General features: G+C 43.0%; 2 protein-coding genes and 1 long non-coding RNA gene across 5 annotated transcripts in view; 1 reads left to right on the forward strand and 2 right to left on the reverse strand.

The window, feature by feature from the left end:
* LOC4351324 (uncharacterized) overlaps positions 1 to 1,561 on the reverse strand; it is a 1,839-nt gene extending 278 nt beyond the window's left edge. The window contains exons 1-4 of one of the 2 annotated variants that reach the window (XR_010738570.1): positions 1,091 to 1,561; positions 501 to 557; positions 133 to 236; positions 1 to 49 (exon numbers count right to left, since the gene is read on the reverse strand). The exon at positions 1 to 49 is cut by the window's left edge and continues 278 nt beyond it. This is a non-coding gene — a long non-coding RNA (uncharacterized lncRNA). Of the gene's footprint in view, positions 237 to 500; positions 558 to 1,090 lie in introns of both variants that reach the window. The other variant, XR_010738569.1, reaches the window with a different exon arrangement.
* Positions 1,562 to 6,604: 5,043 nt separating this feature from the next.
* Positions 6,605 to 10,227, reverse strand: LOC9269857 (probable WRKY transcription factor 29). Of its 2 annotated transcripts, none has more exons than XM_015764541.3 (3): positions 10,055 to 10,227; positions 9,790 to 9,894; positions 6,605 to 7,420 (listed from the first exon to the last, which is right to left on the reverse strand). In XM_015764541.3, exons 1-3 carry the CDS (start codon positions 10,132 to 10,134, stop codon positions 6,937 to 6,939), a joined length of 669 nt encoding a protein of 222 aa, XP_015620027.1. In that variant the 5' UTR covers positions 10,135 to 10,227; the 3' UTR covers positions 6,605 to 6,936. The 2 variants fall into 2 exon arrangements, with proteins under 2 accessions (XP_015620027.1, XP_015620026.1); XM_015764540.3 differs by having other exon boundaries at positions 9,790 to 9,900.
* A 6,248-nt stretch (positions 10,228 to 16,475) lies between these two features.
* On the forward strand, positions 16,476 to 16,853 carry LOC107275442 (myb-related protein 330). Its single transcript, XM_015763622.1, has 2 exons — positions 16,476 to 16,609; positions 16,694 to 16,853. Exons 1-2 carry the CDS (start codon positions 16,476 to 16,478, stop codon positions 16,851 to 16,853), a joined length of 294 nt encoding a protein of 97 aa, XP_015619108.1.
* Positions 16,854 to 19,765: the final 2,912 nt, after the last annotated feature.

Consider the following 19,765-nt stretch of genomic DNA (forward strand, 5'->3'; position numbering starts at 1 on the left):
AGTATGACTCTAAATGACACAGATTATAAGCCAATAAAATAGAAAGTGCCTAGCATGTAGAGATCACTGTTAGTCACTTTCATAACATCAAAAAATTAGCACATTTTAATAAAAATCCTCTTCTTGATGTACCCCTTGAAGCTGTCAATTGGAGCAGCAGGATTGGCTCATCAACATGCCATCAACCCGTGCCTCAACTACAGTATCCCACACTGCACCTATTGAAAATATACAAACTTGAAAATAACAAGATTAATCCAGATATCAAGTCCAAGATCCATCAAGATTTCACATAACAGTGGTCTATACATGAAGAATATAATGAGGCACAGCTGAATACAAAGCAATGTGAATTTGGAATATTATAGGCATTGTTTCAGTCTTTCACCTTGATTTTTTTCTCCACTCATTAAAGATATATGACAGTAACACCACATATGCAAGAACTAAGTTATTTTTTTAGTATAAAAAATTATGGAACAGTTTATTGTTTCACATACCTCAGGAACACATATATGTTACTGCGAAGTGGAGCACACCATGACCCGATCGAAGCACTGTTGGGCAAATACGTAGATACAAGAAGAATAGCAATAAGAGCCTCAACATTATATAAAGTATTAAGAAATGAAAGAAAATTAAGAATGGAAACGTCCTTGTAATTAGTATGTAGTACATCGAAAAAGATCACAAACCTGTATATTCATATCTCAAAATCAAAATCATATGGCTAACTGATTCAGTGAAGGATAAAAGGAAATTCATTTGTGCTGCTCTACTGAACCAGGGAATTTCAGAAAAATTGTTACCCGATCAACAATGCTCAAATGAACTACAAAACTTCATAAACTAGTACCATATCTGCTAATCGCGTGGCTGACTGATCTAGTGATGTTCTGTTGAACTAATTCAAAATTGCAGAAAACTGCTGGCTAATCAACTGATAGCTCTGCTACATTGAAAATTTTCAGAAACTGCAAGCTTATCGACAATATTGTCAGACGTAACCAGCTAGCATCAGGCAGCAGAAACAGATTAGCATCACAAAATTGTTGCGTTTGTCAGAAACTTAACGATAATCCAAGCATACCATCTGAACTTCGCTGCCTTGTGCAAGCCGCTTTGGCTGATGATGAGGATGCATCAATCAAATGAGGAGGCCGGCATGGCGTCATCGGCTGGGGAGAGGATGGGCCTTCGGATCCAGAAGGCAGGCAGCCCTCTCTCCTGGACATCAGCCTCCACAATCCTCTTTCTCCCCGGCCACCGTGTGGGGCTGTGACGAGCCGACAACTGGGTGAGGGGCTACAGCTGCTCGTCGCCGCCCTCCTTTCCAGACAGGATCTGAGTAAATGAGAACACGAGTTTGCAGGAGATGGGAAAGCATCGCCACTGCTTGTCGTCAGAGCGTTTGCGCCGCAGCTCCTCCGGCACGGCGGCCGCCTCCATCCCCATCCCCCATCCCCCGTGGCATCACACCCTGCCGTCGGCGCCGCCACAGCGGACACGCGGACGGAGAACGAGATGCGCCCCCGTTTGGGGTTCCGGTCGGGGCCACGCTGGAAAAGAAGAGGAACAAGAAGAACAAGAAGAGGAAAGATACCCTCGAGGCGTCGCTCGTTGTTGTCCGCCCACCTCTCCTCGGCTCCGACCTGCTGCGGCTGCGGCGGCGACTCCTTTCCACCTGTCGCTGGCCGATTTCGCCGTTCTCCCGCCGACGCCGCTCCCTTGGCCGCCCGTTCCCAGATCCTAAAAGTTCGGGGTATAACCGTACAAAGCAGGTGTAAAGAAACTGGCTAATATGTGCGGGAAGTAACAACATTACTACAGGGTAAATGCATATTCATACAGTAATCATTTTACTATCAGTACTACAATAAATGTGGGGGGGGGGGAGTGGGGGTGGGTTGTGTTTTAATACAACGCACCCCATCTGTAGTATAGTATATCCATGTATACATATGTTTCACAATAAACCCTCGTATGGAGAATAAATATGAAAAATGCATGGTTCTGATAGAAGTACGTATGTAAAAATAAATGCTTGAAAAACATAGGAAAAATACATAATAACCATTTGGATATATAGTCTATAGAAAAAAAATTGTAGAAATTGGATGAGAGACGACTCAAAAGGTAATTTTCTGAGAGGCTGTTCGACATTATGCTAACTTTTTTGCTAAAATCTCCTTGTATTTTCCCATTCCAAAGAAATTTTAGAGATTTTGAAAGCATCAAGTGTCAGACTACAAGAGACCTTTTACTGCAGAAAATTAATAAGTTTTTTAAGATATGGGAAATGGTGATAGCCAATAAAGTTGTGTTGCTGAAAATTAAAACAAATCCACAACTCCTTTAATAAGAAGACCAGTTGAATTAAAAGAGTGAGAAAAAAGTATCACATAGACTAACAAAGTACTCGTAATAATAGTAATTATATAGGTATGACTCGATCTAAAATATATAAGATCCTTTGATTAGTGGTTGCCAATTCTAAAAGTGCAACGACAGTGCATCGTGTCTCTCCTATAATTTCAAAGAGAGAATATATCTTGTGCACACGAGTTTCCGATCCACAATTCGTATACACCAACTAACAATATCATAAAAAAAATCTATATTTCTAATAATATTATATATATTTGTAAAGTCTCAACCTTAATATTCATTATATTTCAGACATAAAAAATAAAAAAATCAGACAATTTTTTAAGGATATATTTGTTAGAACCGTTAAGATATAATGAATTTTAAAATAAAATTTTATATATCGATGCAATACTATTGTAAGTATAGTATGTTTATGTGTATAGGACACCTTTATTAAAAGGGAAACCGTTCTCTATTAAACGGGAAACCATATACTCACTCCGTTTTAAAATATAGGCATTGGTATATTTTAGGACGGAGAGAGTAATACACATACATGTATTCATTAATCGCTTTCACCAACGACGTCACCCAAAATTCGTCATGGCAGTGACGATTTCATATATTCATTCACCTAGCTAGCTTGGACTATAAATCGTACGTACTACAGTGCAACGATGGTGAGAGAGATATCGATCGAATGTAGCTGTGACATCAGATCGATGTTGGTCATGCTTACGCTAATTAATCAGGTGGACGTACAACAACTTGACCACGCATATTTGCAGGCAACTTGTAAAAAAAATAGGATATCATGCATGATCGTCCCTTAGATTTGCTTTCTCCCTCGCTTCTCATTTCTTTTTATCTCTTTAATTCCTCTGACTGGCTTTGTCTTTTTGTTTCTTTTGCTGCAGATTCAGTTAGCCTTCCTTGGACGACGAACACAGCTCGATCAATCGAGCTTATCTCCTGAAATGCTCTTCAGTCCTCTGTACACATTTGTATAATCAAGTGTAAAGGCTTACTTTCAACAAAAATATATATGTATAGTACTAGCTTTCAGTTGGCGTTCGGCTCCTGGATAGCGAATGCAGGCCAAAGCTAAGCTAGGACGCGCACTAGCTAGCTGCAGCGTGCGTTCACATCTTATCTATAGGAGTATTTTGCAGCACATGACTGTATTAGGAACCATGAAGCTAGCTATCTTTTGTGGGCTCAGCTGTGGGGGCGTGAGTCCACTCGTAACAGTACTGCGTACTTCAAAGACTTGGGATTTAGGTAAACTCCGTTTTTAGTCCTTCAAACAAACTTTGTCTAGAGTCTATTTTACAACTTGATTTATAAAATCGATTGTTTTTCACCCTTAAATTCCACAACAGGATAAATAACATCATAAACCACTTTTCACGGTGGTTTTGATCGATATAATATGTAGTGATTTTTGGCTAACGGAAACTTCAATTGGGTGAGTTTTCATGAGAAACTAGACTCGGCGTTGATGATTATAAAGCTTCAATCAGGACGATCAAACCTCTCACAACCACTGCATCACTCCTTGGTTGGTTATCAATCGAGCTGAAACACGATTGACCTCGCCGATAAGGCTATCTCCTACGAGCGAATCGAGGACACAAGCAAGAGAGTAGAAGATGCAAACTGAATATATTGCGAATATAAGATGAATCTCACAAATTGGGGATCTACAAATTGAACTAGCGGCAAAACTGCAATTGCAGAATAATGTAAGCAAAACATAACCCTAATTCATTGACGATTACCGAATTAATAGGTTCTAAGGGAAACCAAGGATCCCTGGATGTGTCCCTGATGGACTTCAACAAGATACACGGCCCAACGGGTCTAAAGACGGTGATGTAGCACATCAGACAGATCATGGACGCTCTCTTATTTCAACAATTCTCATTGAATCAAAATGAATTTTGACATGAGACCAGGCCCATTGGAAAGGTGATCTTGTTAGCTTTCCATATATATGTATAACATTGAAAACGAAGTCTGAATGAGTTATGAGCGACGATTTTAGTACGGGTTGCTCCTGAATTCCAAGGTGGACTTGAACTTAATATAAATTGGGCCTTCATCTCCTAGCATCTCTTAGTGTGCCACCCATCTCTTTGCCACGCACTGCCCTAGAGAAATGGGGAAGAGAGCGAGAAGAAGGGGAGGAGTGAGAAAAGTTGGCCACTGACATATGGGCCCCACTTAGGTCCCACTCACCACATCAATCAAAACTGGCCACTATACTATCGAGGAACAAAGTTAACACGGTATTATGAGTTGAGAGATGGGATATACCTGGTATTTCGGTTCATGACGAATTCCAGACTTGGCAGCAAACTGAGGATCTAAAAAGTGAACTTATTCCTTAAAAAAAAGAAAGAAAAGCCCACATGGGCCTCATGTGGTGTGGTTACTACTAGGATGTTGGCCATCACTTGGTTTTGGACCTTTCTGGGCTACTCCTGAAACAAAAAACCTAGCCCATAAAATACATGCACAAAGTCCCGCAAGTCCGGCCCAAAACAGACAACGGAAGGGCTCTTCTATTTCTCATAGGAGAAAGTATACCTGAGGTCCCTCATCTTGTCGCGAGTAACAAAATCATCCTTGAACCGAAAAAATATATGGTTCCCCTCAACTCACAAAACCGGGTCACTCTAGATCCTTAGGTGGTTTTGTCCCTAGTTTCTTTGACGTGACAACTAGATCAGCATGGGATCTATGTGGTCCCCACATGTCAGCGACTACTTCCCCTCCTGTCTCTTCACCTCTCTTCCTCTCTCCTCCAGTCCTCCCCATCTCCTTGGTGATGGACAACGGGGAGAAGGGCCAACGCGACGGGCACGAAGAGTGGCTGTCGGGGAAGGAGCGCAGCCGGTGACAGGCAGCGAGAACCGGAGGCGCGCGGCGGTTGGCGGTGGCCCTCAATGGTAGCAGCAGCGCTTGCTAGCAAAGACGAGCAGGGAGAAGAGCATCTACCGACGGAGAGGAGCTGGGCTTCAGCGGTGGAAGTGTCACCGAGATCGACTAGTCGTGGAGATGATGAAGCTTAGGTCGGTCATTGCTTAATATGTCCTTCGAGGAAGGGGGGAGCAAAGTATACCGGCGGAGGAGGAGCGACAGGAGCGTATGAGGCCCGCTGAGGAAGCCGAGAGGCCCCGTGGTCTGACGCCATCCTCGACTCCTCGTCCTCCCTTGCTGCAGCTATAAAAGCCGGCGCACCGCGCCATTGTCGCCTATCCTCTCTGCCCTATCCATCCTCTCGGTGTCGTGGCTCTCTAGCGCGACCACCATATCCTGCTACTCCTATCTCGGCCGCGCCGCCAGGTACCTCGTAGCGAACTCGAGGGGGCGGCCAGACAAGACGAGGGACATGGCATGGACGGCGATCTCAATACCGATGGGCTCACAATGGCCACCACCGCTACGGAGCCTACTACTGGGGCTGTCGGCGAGGCTGAGATGGAGCTCACGGCCGCGCAGGAGGTGCCCGGGTCGACGGCAAGGCAGAGGGAACGGACGGGGCCGATGAGCTCGCAGGCGTCGCAGAGCTCATCGTTGAAGGCATGGAAGGCGATGCTGCCCACAAAGCCTCCGGTGCTCCCTGCCTGTCACTGGCTGCTCTCCTCCCCCACCAACCGCTAGCCACGCCCACCGCACTGGCCCTTCTTCTCGTTGGTCATCGTCAAGAAGATGGGGGAGGACTAGAGGAGAGAGGAAGAGAGGTGGAGAGAGAGAGGGAGAGAGAGAGAGAGGAAGTAGTTGTTAACATGTGGGCTCACATGGGTTACATGCTAAAGTCAACTGCCACATCGAACAAAACCAGGGATAAAACCATCTAAAGATTTAGAATGACCCGATTTTATAAGTTAAAAAATACTATGTATCTGGTTTTTTGGTACAGGATAATTTTGTAACTCGACCACACACTATGAGAGACCTCAGGTATACCTTTTCTTTTCCCATCTGCTTCGGACACCACCATGAAGAAGGCATGCAGAAATGGTCGAGACCAAGAAGCATGCACTTGATGTTCTGCTTGGGCTACTTCGTGGACTGTTTGGGCCGACTAACTGGACTTCATTTTTGGACTGTGGGCCAAAAATCGGGGCTACTCCGCTACGCATCTTAAGTAAAACTAAATTCTCGAACAAATCAATCACAAGTTTTAAGGAACTACGAAGAAATAACGATAATCTGCAAATAGAAATTAGAGTAACAGCCAGGCAAATTTACTGTCAGATTTTTCCTTAATTTTATACTAGTACCCCGTATTATTTAACAGATTCTGCTACATTAGCCTTTTTCTGTATCACGTACTCCTTCCTACTAGATAGAGAAATGCCAATTCAGTTCTTTACATCATTCAAGCAAAAAAATCTGGCTTGAATCTACATGCAAAGAAGAAAACAACATAATGCCACTAGTATATGGAATCTCATGAGCACAACATCCCCACCTCCCAATATAAAACCCTATCTGGCACCATCCAAGAGGCTCCTCAGAATGTATATGCATCTCCTTCACTTTCCATCAAAATCATCACAAGAAATGGAAATACTCGATGCATCTTGACTGACCGATCGGCAGCAATGTCCTCGACAGAGCACCGGTTGTACTGGGCGAAGCACTTGCTTCCGCATAATCGTCCGCCTCCATCTTAACCGGAGCATAGCTTGTAGATGACGATGTGTCTGCCCAATGAAACTGGCGACTGTAGGTGTTCATGTCAGGTTGCTGGTTGGAACTGTACGGCTGCATGCTCGGCGACAACAATGAAGCTGATGGTGACAAGAATGTGGGCAGTTCACCGGTTTTGCCATGTGAATTGAAGCAGATCGAAATGGCTTTCCTCGACTGCACAGTAGAATCAGGAGTGCTGCCTACGATCTTTGGGCTGCTGTTGCAGGTGTGGTGGTTGAAGTAAGTGACTGAGAACAATGGTGGATCATTAGTGTCCTTCTGCTGGACTTGCTTCGTAGCAGGGCACTTCATGTCATTCTTGTAGGTGCATCTGTAATAGAACCTGCAAATAGAAAGCCATGATCTCAAATTCTCAATACCTTCTTGCTGGAAATCCTAAGAGCAAATTACTGCAGATAAGGGATTGGTTTTTTTTCCAGGTAGCATTTAGGGAGTACAAATGCAGTTGCCTTCAAGAGCAGAAATTTTGATTCTGTGTGCTGCTGTTATACACCGTTTTAGCTTATCTTTATTTAGAATGATGGTGACTGCACTGAAACTACTGTCCATTCCAGCATACAGTGGAATTTCCCTTTTTTTTTCTCTCTTTTGGGATCACCTTCCGATCTGCCGCTTGGCAATGTGTTATTACCATACTTTTCAGAATGCCATCAGAAAACTTAGTTGATCTGTTTACTTACAAAAATTACGTGGTATATTTTTCAGAATTTCTTGGTGACACCAAAGCCAGCACTATCCTGCATTCCTACTATATTCCAAGTTGAAAGGTTGAACAACACATTCTTCAACTCATCTTCACGCAATCTCACCTTTAGGGTACCAACTTGAGTTATTCTTCTTTACCAGTTCTTGAACCGTGGTACTTTACAGTTTGCATATATATGTGCAGTGTCATTCAGTGTAACAAACCTTAATTTAAGACAACAGGAAAAACATTTGTATTCTTAAATCATGTCTCTTTTGCACTTTTCTCCACGAACATTTACTCTACCTAAATTAGGCGGAGTGGTTGCCAACACATACTTTTCAGACCTTTCATAAATTACCTTTTGCAAAAAGAAATGACTGCAACTATTAGCAAGCTCTTGTGAGCAAACAAGATATGTAGGGTCTTCCCTCAGGCTGCATGCCAATCAAACTCCAAGGAAGTAAAAAAGAGTTTGTGGAGACTGTCGGCATGCACGCTAATATTTGCAAACAAAATGTGCTTGAAAAACACCAGTAGTATATATTCTGGTAGGAAAACATTAGATATCAAACAAGTCGCTGATGACAGGCAATAAAAGAGAACCACTTGCATATTTTTTATTTATATGGTCTCACTTTTCAAATTTTTATATGTCTTGTTGAGTTGTCGATTGCCAAAGAGATTGCTGCTATGAAGGTTCTTTTCCCATGGTCAATTTACTAGTTTTTAATCTTGCTCACTAAAGGCATCTGCCGACAGGCTCGACACGTGCCCCTTGCAATTCTACCAAGAGATGACTAGAAGACAGCCATGTAGCCTAATTTGTGTCCACAGAACACAAGAGTGTTCTTTGCAAGAACCCAAATTAAAGCATTGACCAAACCATCTGCTGATATACAAACACTGGACACAGTATTAGCCATCGACATGACCTGGGTTATAGTAAACCACCAGCTGATCAAACAAAGACTAGAGATTGGCCCCAAAAATGAGACTTTTGCTATATCCATAAATATTTAAGGAAATGTGAACATGTGAGTTCATTTACATGAACAGATGTAGTCTTTGCTAGATTTCTTTTCCGGTTTCAACTGAAATTAGCTCAAGATGTAAACACTAAGCACGCATCTGGAGCCTGTTAACAGATTTGTTGGACCACCCTAACCCACTTTGGTTATGGAAGAAATTGGTGAGTAGGAGCTATTCTACCAAACTACCGAAAAGGTGCCCCTCGCAATTCTACCAAGAGATGACTAGCGGACAACCATGCAGCCTAATTTGTGTCCACAGAACACAAGAATGTTCATTTCAAGAACCCAAATTAATGCGTTGACCAAACCATCTGCTGATATACAATGGACACAATACTAGGCATCGACATGATTTGGGTTATAGTAAACCACAATCTGCACAAACAAAGACTATAGTTTGGCCCCATAAATAAGACTCCTGCTATACCCATAAATATTTAAGAAATGTGAACATGAGAGCGCAGTTACTGAGTTACATGAGCAGAACTAGTCCCTGCTAGATTTGTTCTCCGGTTTCAACTGAAATTCGCTCTCAAGATGTAAACACTAATTAAGCACACATATGGAGCCTGTTAACAGCTCTGTTTGGACCACACTAACACACTTCCATTCTGGAAGGTATTGGTGAGTAGGAGCTGTTCTACCAGAACTACCGAAAAGGCCAAAACGAAAGAAACCAAGATGGCATGAAGAAAATTTTCCTGCCAAAATTCAAAGGGGAACTTGAAATTCCCCAAGGTTTCAGATCACCACCCACAGTTCACTCACCTAATGCAACTACTCTGCTTGTCCTTAAAATTAGCTTTGGTGAATCTAGTAAAATCTGAAATTAACCGTTCTGCAGATTCTAACCATGGAAGACAGTAAAAAATATGACCTTTGAGGGAAAGAAAAATAGATGCATGCATGAAGTCTAGTAATTTTGGGGCAAGGAAATGAAGTGAGAAAAAAGAAATGGAGGGCGGAAGGTACCTTGGGAAGTTGGAATTGGAGAGTTTCTTCTCGCCGTACTTCCTCCACTGGTGGCCGTCGTCGTACGGCGCGTAGGTGTCGGTCGTCCATGTCCGCTCCTCCTTCCTGGGGCTACCATATCAGAATCAATGGCACATCACAGAACCCACCACAAATTGAAGAAAGGAGAGAAACAGATCAAGAACTACACATACACATGGGGAGGCTCTTTGCTGCAAGCAAGAAATCGATGGAGGAGAAAAGAATGGTAGCCATAGATATGTACCTGACCCTTTGCTGCTGCGGCGTCCTGGCCCTGCTGGATCCAAGATCGCTGGGGTAGGATGGAACAGAGTCGAGTGCCATCTCGGTCTCGGAGAAGAAGCGGAGGATTTTGTGGGGGCCGAGTGGTCTCGCTTGGTAGGGAAGAGGGAGAGGAAGAGGAAGAAAGGAAGGCGTGGGAATTGGTGCTTGTCTCTGACTACCTTTATTTATAGCGCCATTAAACAACGACGGCAGACGGGCATTTTTCAACGTTAACACGCGTCGCCCTCTCATCGACACCTCCTCTGCGGCTCTGCCTACCATATTTTTTTTTACTAATAACAGTATATTTATCAATTAAGAAAACAGATGACTGCCAAATTTTCCGCCCTATCACATCAAATATTTAGACACATGCATTAAATATTAAATATAAAAAAAACAAATTACACAGATTGCGTGTAAATTGCGAGACGAATCTTTTAAGCCTAATTGCTCCATGATCTGATAATATGGTGCTACAGTAAACATTTGCTAATAATTGATTAATTAGGCTTAATAAATTCGTCTCACAGTTTACAAGCGAAATCTGAAATTTATTTTGTTATTAGTCTACGTTTAATACTTTAAATATGTGTCCGTATATTTGATGTGACATGGCAAAATTTTTTACCCCTATATCTAAACACAGTGTAAAAATAAATTATTTGACGTTTCTTGTGGCTCCCACCATAAATTACAGTCTAATTGTGTTTCTATTTTTTTTTCTTATACTGCTAATCCCTCTCCTCCGGTTTCATAATATTCTAGATATTTTGGACAATAACTCAGTCTCTAAAATATATCTTTGACTATATTTTTAATTATAATATATACAACAAATAATTTTTATAGCATATTGTAAGACACATTTATATATATTATTATAGTATCTTCAAACTAAATATTTTTGAAGTTATTAACAGTCAAAGTTATAAAGTTTGATCTCAACATTATTCAAAATGTCTAGAATTTTAAAACTAGAGGGAGTACTAATTTGGCAAAAATTTGCTGTAGGGTACTCAAAAGTTGTGTAATTTACTGACAAACATCGTAAAAAGTAAAAACATGTCATGGCTAAAAGGCACTCTAAAAAATTGATAATTTGCTAAAGGACACTTTTGGCTCAATTGATGAGAGAAATTCTTGAAAAAGATAGGAATGCCCCTAGGTCAAAAGCTTTTGAGTTGAGGATGGAGTGAAGGTGGAATATGATGTCTGTTGGTGCTGTATTTAGAGTGATGGAAAATTTAGAGTTGCATAATTTCTAAATTTTTACTCTAACATCATGTTTGAAGTATGTGGTCCTAGGGATATTCTCATCTTTCTTAAGAATTTATCTCTCCAATTGAGTCAAAAGTGTCCTCTAGCAAATTATTAGTTTTTAGGATGTTTTTCAACCGTGACATGTTTTTTCTATATCTATCAGCAAATTACATAAATTTTGGGTGTCCTATGACAAAATTTGCCTGCTATTTTTTGGTGCAGCCACTCATCGCCTTCGCAATAACCATTTAAGCAAGGACGGATCTACAAAGAGATTGGAGGAGAACTCTTAGGGTGTGTTTGGTTGCTCGTATTCCCCCAGCCTGGCCCATCTCTTCCATCCAGGCTGAGTTTGGCCTGGCCGATGGGATACACATATGGTTGTTTGGTTGTTTGCATTGCTTTAGCCCCCACGACTCATGACAGTAGGGGTCTGTTTGCTAGAGCTCCAACTTTTAAATTTAGCTCAAGAACTTGGGTCTGAAGTAGAGTTGTGGAGCAACCTAAATCCTGTTCCACAGCTCTAGTTTATTTTTTGACAGTGCTCCACCCAGCTTAATTCGCTTCTATTTTAGGTGCAATTAGAACTGTTTGGTTGAACTCCAGCACCAGAAGAGATGGAGCTGAAGCTGAATCTATGCCAAACAGACCCTAGATTTACTTCTACCGTAGGGGTCCCCTAACATATGTCTAAAGAATTAGGGGGGCGTTTAAATCCAGGGGTGTAAAGTTTTGGCGTGTCACATCGAATATGCCGGCACACATTTGAAGCATTAAACGTAGACTAATAACAAAACAAATTACAGATTTAGCCTGTAAACCGCGAGACGAATTTATTAAGCCTAATTAATCCGTCATTAGCAAATGTTTACTATAGCACCACATTATCAAATTATGGACTAATTAGGCTTAAAAAATTCATCTCACAATTTACACGTAATCTGTGTAATTAGTTTTTTTATCTATATTTAATACTCCATATATGTATCCAAATATTTGATGTGGAAGGGTGTAAAGTTTTAGTGTAGGATGTAAACAGAGCCTAGGACTCGTACTTAAATTTGATGTGAATAATTCCATCACAAGGAGCACAACTATCCGAGCAGATTTAAACCACGTGGATATATTTTATAGTTAATATTGGTCTATAATATTATACTCTACGTGTTCTCTTTGTACAAAATGTAATTTTGATCTTTTTTACATCGTAGCTAGGTGAGCTCCATTAACTTTATAAAAAAAATATATTTTGCCCTTAGAATACATGAAGAACTCTCTAGGTTGATGTTTTATATGGACAAAATGAGCTTTTTGCATAGGTTAAACGGAGGTCAACTGATGGCAATTGCGGAAGGTACGACAAATAAATGTGCGACAACATTTCGTAGAATTTTACGGTTGTCCATGATAATCCATATATAGAAACGATCGCTTGTCAGTGCAAAACATACAAACTTCTCTTAAAAAGAAAATGTAGTACCAAACACATGATCATTTAGCTAGTGTATATGTAAAAAGAAACAGGAAGCTATAACGAAGATGAACTGATCGACAAAGGAGAGGCTGGCTCAATAATTAAATTAAACTAATGATAATGTCAATGCAACTCCATGTGCAAGAGGACAGCTCATGCTCTAATTTCTTTTGTTCATGCAGTCTCTCAGATTGGTCATATATTACGTTGTTAGTTAAAAAATAGGATGAGTGAAGCTTCATTACAAAATATTGGGTTTGGTGAATCAATCCTACCGGCACAGGTAAACAGAGGAATCGATCAAGTGCTTATAATATTCAATCCCTTTAGACAATCTTCCACCAAGTAGTCTTTTTAAAGCAGTTCTAAGACAAATGATAATTATAAAAGAAGGAAGACGAACAAGTCTTGTTAATGACTCCTGATGTAAACTAGTGCTACTTACCTCCGTTTCATATTATATAAGACTTTCTAGCATTGTCCACATTCATATACTCCAATTTACGGATATGTCTATATTTATTAACATCTATATGAATGTGGATAATGCTAGAAAGTCTTATAACCTGAAACGGAGGTAGTAATAGTTACCATGATAATGACATCATGGAGCGGAAATCATATACTCCTACTACCATTTGGATTTTTCAGGGGAATATGGCATAGTAAATATAAGCAGTCCTGTCAGTGACCTAATATTTCTTTTTATCCTTCTCAAAATCTTATTTTAGCAAGAATGGCAAAAGCTAATATTTGAATTGTGACAGATTTATTAGCAGGCCAAATAATTCTTCACAGATTTATTATTATTACAAGTTAGTGGGACCACATCTCCAAGTCTAGTTCAGGTACTTCTACACCTACAAAATAAACAGTGAGCAAATATGGAATATATGCATGTATACAGTTGGTGTTCATAGACTGTCAATAAGTTATACTCCTATATGAATATTTTGACATGACAATGGCAACTAAACTAACATGTTTTGATAAAAGAAAAAGGTGTGCCAACTTAGTTGCTTGTCCATATGATTTTTTTTCTCCCAAAGAAAAGCAAAAAAGTTTTAAAAAATCGCCCTTAGGTTTAATCAACTCTGCATGGAAATGAATTAGTTGGCAGCATGGACCATTTGAGCTGTTCGAATTTTCAACTCTACTTTGTAGAAGAGATAATAAAGCATCAGTTTCCATTTAACCTCATATTCTATCCGACGACCAATTAACTAGCAATATTTAAAAATTTCACTGTCAAGGACCACAAAGCAAGACAATATGGACTTTTAGAACACCACATTGCAATATTTTAGCCATTTGAGATTGTGGCTATAGTTGTGGCCGCATCACCTCCAAGTATTATTTTGTTGCAGGTATATGAGAGCTGGTAGAGTAATGAAGAGCTGATGACTTTCTGGTGACAAATTCAGAACTACGGCTTTAGTTTATTTGGATTGGTGGGGCCAGATCAAATAGCAGAGAAGATTTTTCCAGCACAGCTGCGTACCTTTTCTTACAATAAACATATTCTGAAATATCTGAACAGCTAGCACGACATTAGTATACATTCATTCATTCACTTTATGATTTTCAAATGCATGTGAAGATCCAAGTTTCAGAAGAACAATTGCAGCATAAATAGTAGCTATACAAATCTATTGCATCGTTTCCTTGAGCTCTTTAGGTGTCCCCGTCTCAATTTTGCATGCAATTAGTTTAGTGTTATTCAGAAGAAAAAGTATATAAAGAAAGGCAAGTTTAACTTCTACTGTTTGCCTTTTATTTCTTGTTATTCCCCCCTGAGTAAGTAGTGAGATCTAGGTGAGGAGACATGGACAATGGAACAAGTGCTCTGTAACAATTTTTATTTCCTTTTGAACTAATGCTCTGGAACTTGTTACTACTTGACATTAGCTTAGTTGAATAATCATGGGCTAATGGGAGAAAACAAAGACAGCCGACCTAGTAATTGATTCGCTAGCTATCTGCAAAGTGCTTTGCTCTTGCATGTGCTGTTGCGCTGTATCATACATTCCCGCGCAATTCGATCAATCTTATTAACCGATCCGCGAGAAGCATCTGCATCTCCACAACTATCCTAATCTATGATTGTGGCGGTGTGATGGTTCCCGGAAGATCACTTCAAATGATAACTAGCTATAATACGGAGTAATTAGCTACTAGACTAGATCAGATTAGACAGTCCAGAAATTGTAGCTACTTACTGCTCAATTCTTTTGAGTCCTACAATAGTTGCCAAGCTTTACTCGATGTAATTGAACCCTTAAATATAATGCAACATAGAAAGCAGCCATCACAAATTCAGAATGAAGTGGCTAGTCTTGTTTCAAGAAAGATAACAATGAGAGGAGTAGTTGTATTGCCGTTTAGATCTTCAGAACATTCAGTTATGCAAAAAAGAGATTTAATTTTGAAAATAAGAGATGGTCAACTGAAGGCTGAAGTAAGCTGAGTCTTTTCAAAAGAGAATTGTTGGTTCTTCAAGATGACAAACATGGCAGCTAAATACGCAATCAATACGGGCCGCCCGGTACAGATGAAATTCAGAACAACAATAATACCCATGTGTAGGGATAGAAGTGGTTGATGGGGAAATTGTTGTCAATTCACAAGTTGAATTGGTTTAGTCTTCCTAGTTAATTAATCAATTATTAGTTTAGCATTGTGCAAGTAGCTAGCAGCCATCAAGAAATAAGCTTAGCTAGATACACGACAGTCTTGGCAATTTTCATATACTAATTATAGTATTATGACGATCGATGCAGATCGCAGTCCGTCCAACTATATTATATGGATACTCTAATTAATACTAACTTGGTCTATATTTACTCGTATTATTGTACGGGGGATGAGAAGGATGTGGTGGAATTTTTAGCATGAAAAAGAAGTTTAAGTTGGGAGGGATTAACTTACACAGATAAACACAAAGTATGAGATGATGGTTTGGACACAGACGTCAAAAAAGAACTGTTGATTGCTCGGTCTTGTTTGTAAATTGTGATTAAGATAGCCAGCTAATCGGTGAAGGTTGCCGGAGTTGATTAGCTATATATATGCATCAGTTTTCATTGCATTATTTTCCGTTAGTCTATAATTTTTTCCTACCATTTTTCTGCACCGCTTGGAGCCTGGACATATTACCCGGAGTTATTTCTGTTCGGAATAAGTTCACCGGCCGTCCCTCAACTTTACACCGAGATTTTAAGGTCCCTTAACCACAAAACCAGAAATCTCCACCCCTAAACTATACAAAACCGTTCACTCAAGGTCCCTAGGCAGTATATACGAGTGGTTTTACTGACGTGGCATCCTAGTCAGAAAAAAAAATTAAAATTAATATGTGTGGCCCACATGTAAGTGAGACAATGGTGTGGGTCCCACATTTCTCTGCTTTTTTTTCTTTTTCTCTTCTCTTCTCTCCGAAATCTCTCGAGTCTCGAGCAGGCGCAGCGACCGAGGGGGAGAGAGGTGGCCGGCGGCGGAGCGGGGACGGCGGCGGCGGGAGAGGAGGAGAGGTGACGGCCGGCGCGACGGCGAGCTCGGCGTCGGAGATGTTCGAACATGCCGGGTGCTCGACTACGGGCCCCGCCGCCGCCCGCCGGGCGAGCGGCGCGCTCTCCCCGTTGACCCTCTCTCCCTCCCCAAGGCGATGGGGCTGCTCCGCTGCCGAAAGAGCTGCTGCCTCCACTGGATGAACTACCTCAGCCCCGACCTCAAGTACAGCAACTTCACCGACGACGACGACGAGCTCACCATCAAGCTCCACGCCCTTCTCGGCAACAAGTAAGCAAAACAAATTTCAACGTGTTGTCATCTGCTCCGGTTAGCTCTTCTTGTGTTCTTGGTGCTGATTGATTGGTTCTGTAGGTGGAACACGCACATCAAGCGCAAGCTCATGAGCCAGGGCATCGATCCGCAGACGCATCAGCCAGTTAGCGCCGGGACCAGCGTTGCCGCGGCAAGTGAGCTGATCACGACGGCCAGCACTGTCGGCTTCCCATCCCTGCAGGCGCCGGCGCCGGCGTGAGGGAGCTCGAGGAGGAAGGAGGGAAGGCTGGGAGGGGTCTTCCTCGTAGTCGTCGTTGGCGGCGGAGGTGTCTCCGGCGGAGGCCGAGTCAACGGCGGAGGTGAGCTCGAGCTCCGCGTCGAGGAGCACCGCGAAGTCATCGCTGCCGCTCGATGACGACGGGGAGGACGGCGACGGCGACTTGGCGGCGGGGCTTATGGCCGAGGGCAAAGGGCGTGCTTTGGTCGGTTGGGGTGGGCTGGATGCGCCTCCGCGCTCGCCCACCTCCGCTCCGCTGCCACGCTCGCCCTCTGCTTCTCTGCCCGCAGCTGTGCTCGCGCTCCACTGCTCGGCCCGCCGCGCTTGCGCCCGCCGCCGCTCCGCTGCCGCGCTTGCCCTCTGCTGCGCCACCCGCATCCGCGCGCGCTGCTCCACCTGCCGCCGGCCTCCCTCACTGAAGAAGAGAAATAGAGAAGAGAGAAAAGAGGAGAGAAGGAGAAGGAAGGAGAAAAAAAATGTGCAGCTAACATGTGGGCCCCACGTATTTTTTAAAATTTTTTTGGCTGACTAGGATGCCACGTCAACGAAACCACCCATATATACTGCCTAGGGATCTTGAGTGAACGGTTTTGTATAGTTTAGGGGTGAAGATTTCTGGTTTTGTGGTTAAGGGATCTCAAAAAATCTCGCTGTTAAGTTGAGGGACCTCCGGTGAACTTATTCCTTTCTGTTCTAATTTCTAAATGGGCTTAAATGTACATGGTTTAAGTAGGAAAACGTGGTTTCCTTTCATTTGGGGCTCTTGCGATCCATAGGTAGGCGCCTAAGGCCTAGGCCCATCGCATAGAGGCCCAATTAAAGCCCAGGATATAGCCCACTCAGCCACATGGAAGTTTTGCAATTAGGATCCTTGATTCCTGAATTCCTGATGATGATAACTGATAAGGAATTTTGTAAATTGGACCTATTTTGTACTTCAGTATTTACGGGCTGGTTTGGTTTGAGGTCTAAATTAGACTTACTAATATTTGACAATTTTAATAGTGTTTAGTGTCTATTCGGTTTAAAGCCAAATTTTGGCATGCTTAAAAAAAAGGCAAAATTTGCTTCAGGACACTCAAAAGATGTGTAATTAGCCGTGGGACACTGTAAAAATGTAAATTGGCTGTAGGACACCGCAAAAAAGTGATAATTAGCTACTAGACACCGAAGACATTATTTTATTATTTCCAAACAACAGGGAGAGAGAAACAATCGTAAAAGACCAGCCAGGTCAACGATTATGTGGGTCAAGGATGTCAGCCTCTCTTCTATTTTCTTGTTCTCTTCCTCCCGACGAGACACACCGTGCTGCAGCGCCGCCGACGCCGTCCTTCTCCGCCGCACCGACACACGCCTCGTCGTCACGCGGTTCGTCTCCGTTGCATGAACGGAGCAGACACAACTTTGGGCGGGCCACATGACGACGAAGAACTGCTGCCCATCGGCTGTGCCTTGCACGGCACTGCACCGCGAGCTGCTGGCCGCTAGCCGCTGCCTGCACCCACGCGCCCCATCGCTGCCACGAGTTGCCGCAAGCTGCTGCACACCCGGCGCGGCGCCATCTCGCACGGCCAGTGCACTACCTAGCCGAGCAGCCCCGCATGACGCCGACCACCGTGCCTGCGCCGCAGCACGGCCGTCATCGCCAGCCACACCGGAATTGCGCCGCTTCCGCACCACGCCGCGCTCGAGCCCGCAGTCGGCCGTGCCTGCACCCGAATCCAGCGCCGGCAACCCCCTCCTCACCCAGGCATGGCCTCCGCGCACCCGCATCGTGCCGCCTGGCCGCGGTGCTCTTTTCTCGCGCGCACTGTCCTTCTACGTCGCGCCGTCACGCAGCGTCACTCCAGCTCCACCTTCTCATTGTGCTGTGCCGCACTCTCCGCCTGCTCCCTCGCCACCGCCGCCGCGGACACCCGCGCTGCGCAGCAGCTCAACGTCAAGGACAAGAAACTGGAGCAAAACGACGCGGGGGCATTTCGGTACTTTTACCGTTCTTTTTCTTCCCGTTTCCATAGAAAATAATAAAATAATGTCACCGGTGTCTAGTAGATAATTACCACTTTTTTGCGGTGTCCTACAGACAATTCACGTTTTTACGCTAATTACACATTTTTTGAGTGTCCTATAGCAAATTTTGCCAAAAAAAATAGGCCATTTCAATAGTGAACTTAGGCTATTTTAGCTTCAATCCAAACACAACTTTGCCTTAACAAAATTAGTCATACAAAAACTTGACAAAATTTGGTATTGACAAACTTTGGTAAGGCCTATTTAGCCCACAAACCAAACCAAACCCAATATCAGTCCCTGTATTTGTCTATCTTCTTCGGCTGCAGTCCTTCCTTCCCCGTCGGTGCCGCGGCATTGGGCTCGCGCCTTCTCCGCCGCCAAGACCAACCCTACCGCTCGCCTTCCGCCGCGCGCTCCTCCCCGTCTTCCCTGCCACCGAGGAACCCACCCCGCCTCTACTCTCTCCGCACCAAACCCTTCTACCCACCGCCCACAATTGGCCTTCTCACCCAGCTCAGGCGACAACTACGATTTTGGGGGTGAATGCCCGCATCCCATCTCTGCCTACTGTGGCATATAACAACAGTTTGTGTGCATCGGATTCATGAACCGTATAGGTAGGGTGGAGCAGATTCGGCCTTGCCGGCGGTGCTCATCTTTTCCGGCGGATACACAGGTGGATGGAGAGAACGAACAGTAATGGAAGGAGCTACGTAATTACGATAGCTTTGTCTGATTTCTGAATAATTTTAGTAGTACCCACTATTCTTTGTAGTACAATAACTAGACTATGCACGGGCCCTCACCTGATAACAATATATCATCTAGAATTGTACCTGCTAAAAGAAAATCATCACTTTTTTTTAATGTAAAGAAGA

Source organism: Oryza sativa, chromosome 12 (genome assembly GCF_034140825.1).
Source record: "Oryza sativa Japonica Group chromosome 12, ASM3414082v1".
Lineage (NCBI taxonomy): Eukaryota > Viridiplantae > Streptophyta > Magnoliopsida > Poales > Poaceae > Oryza > Oryza sativa.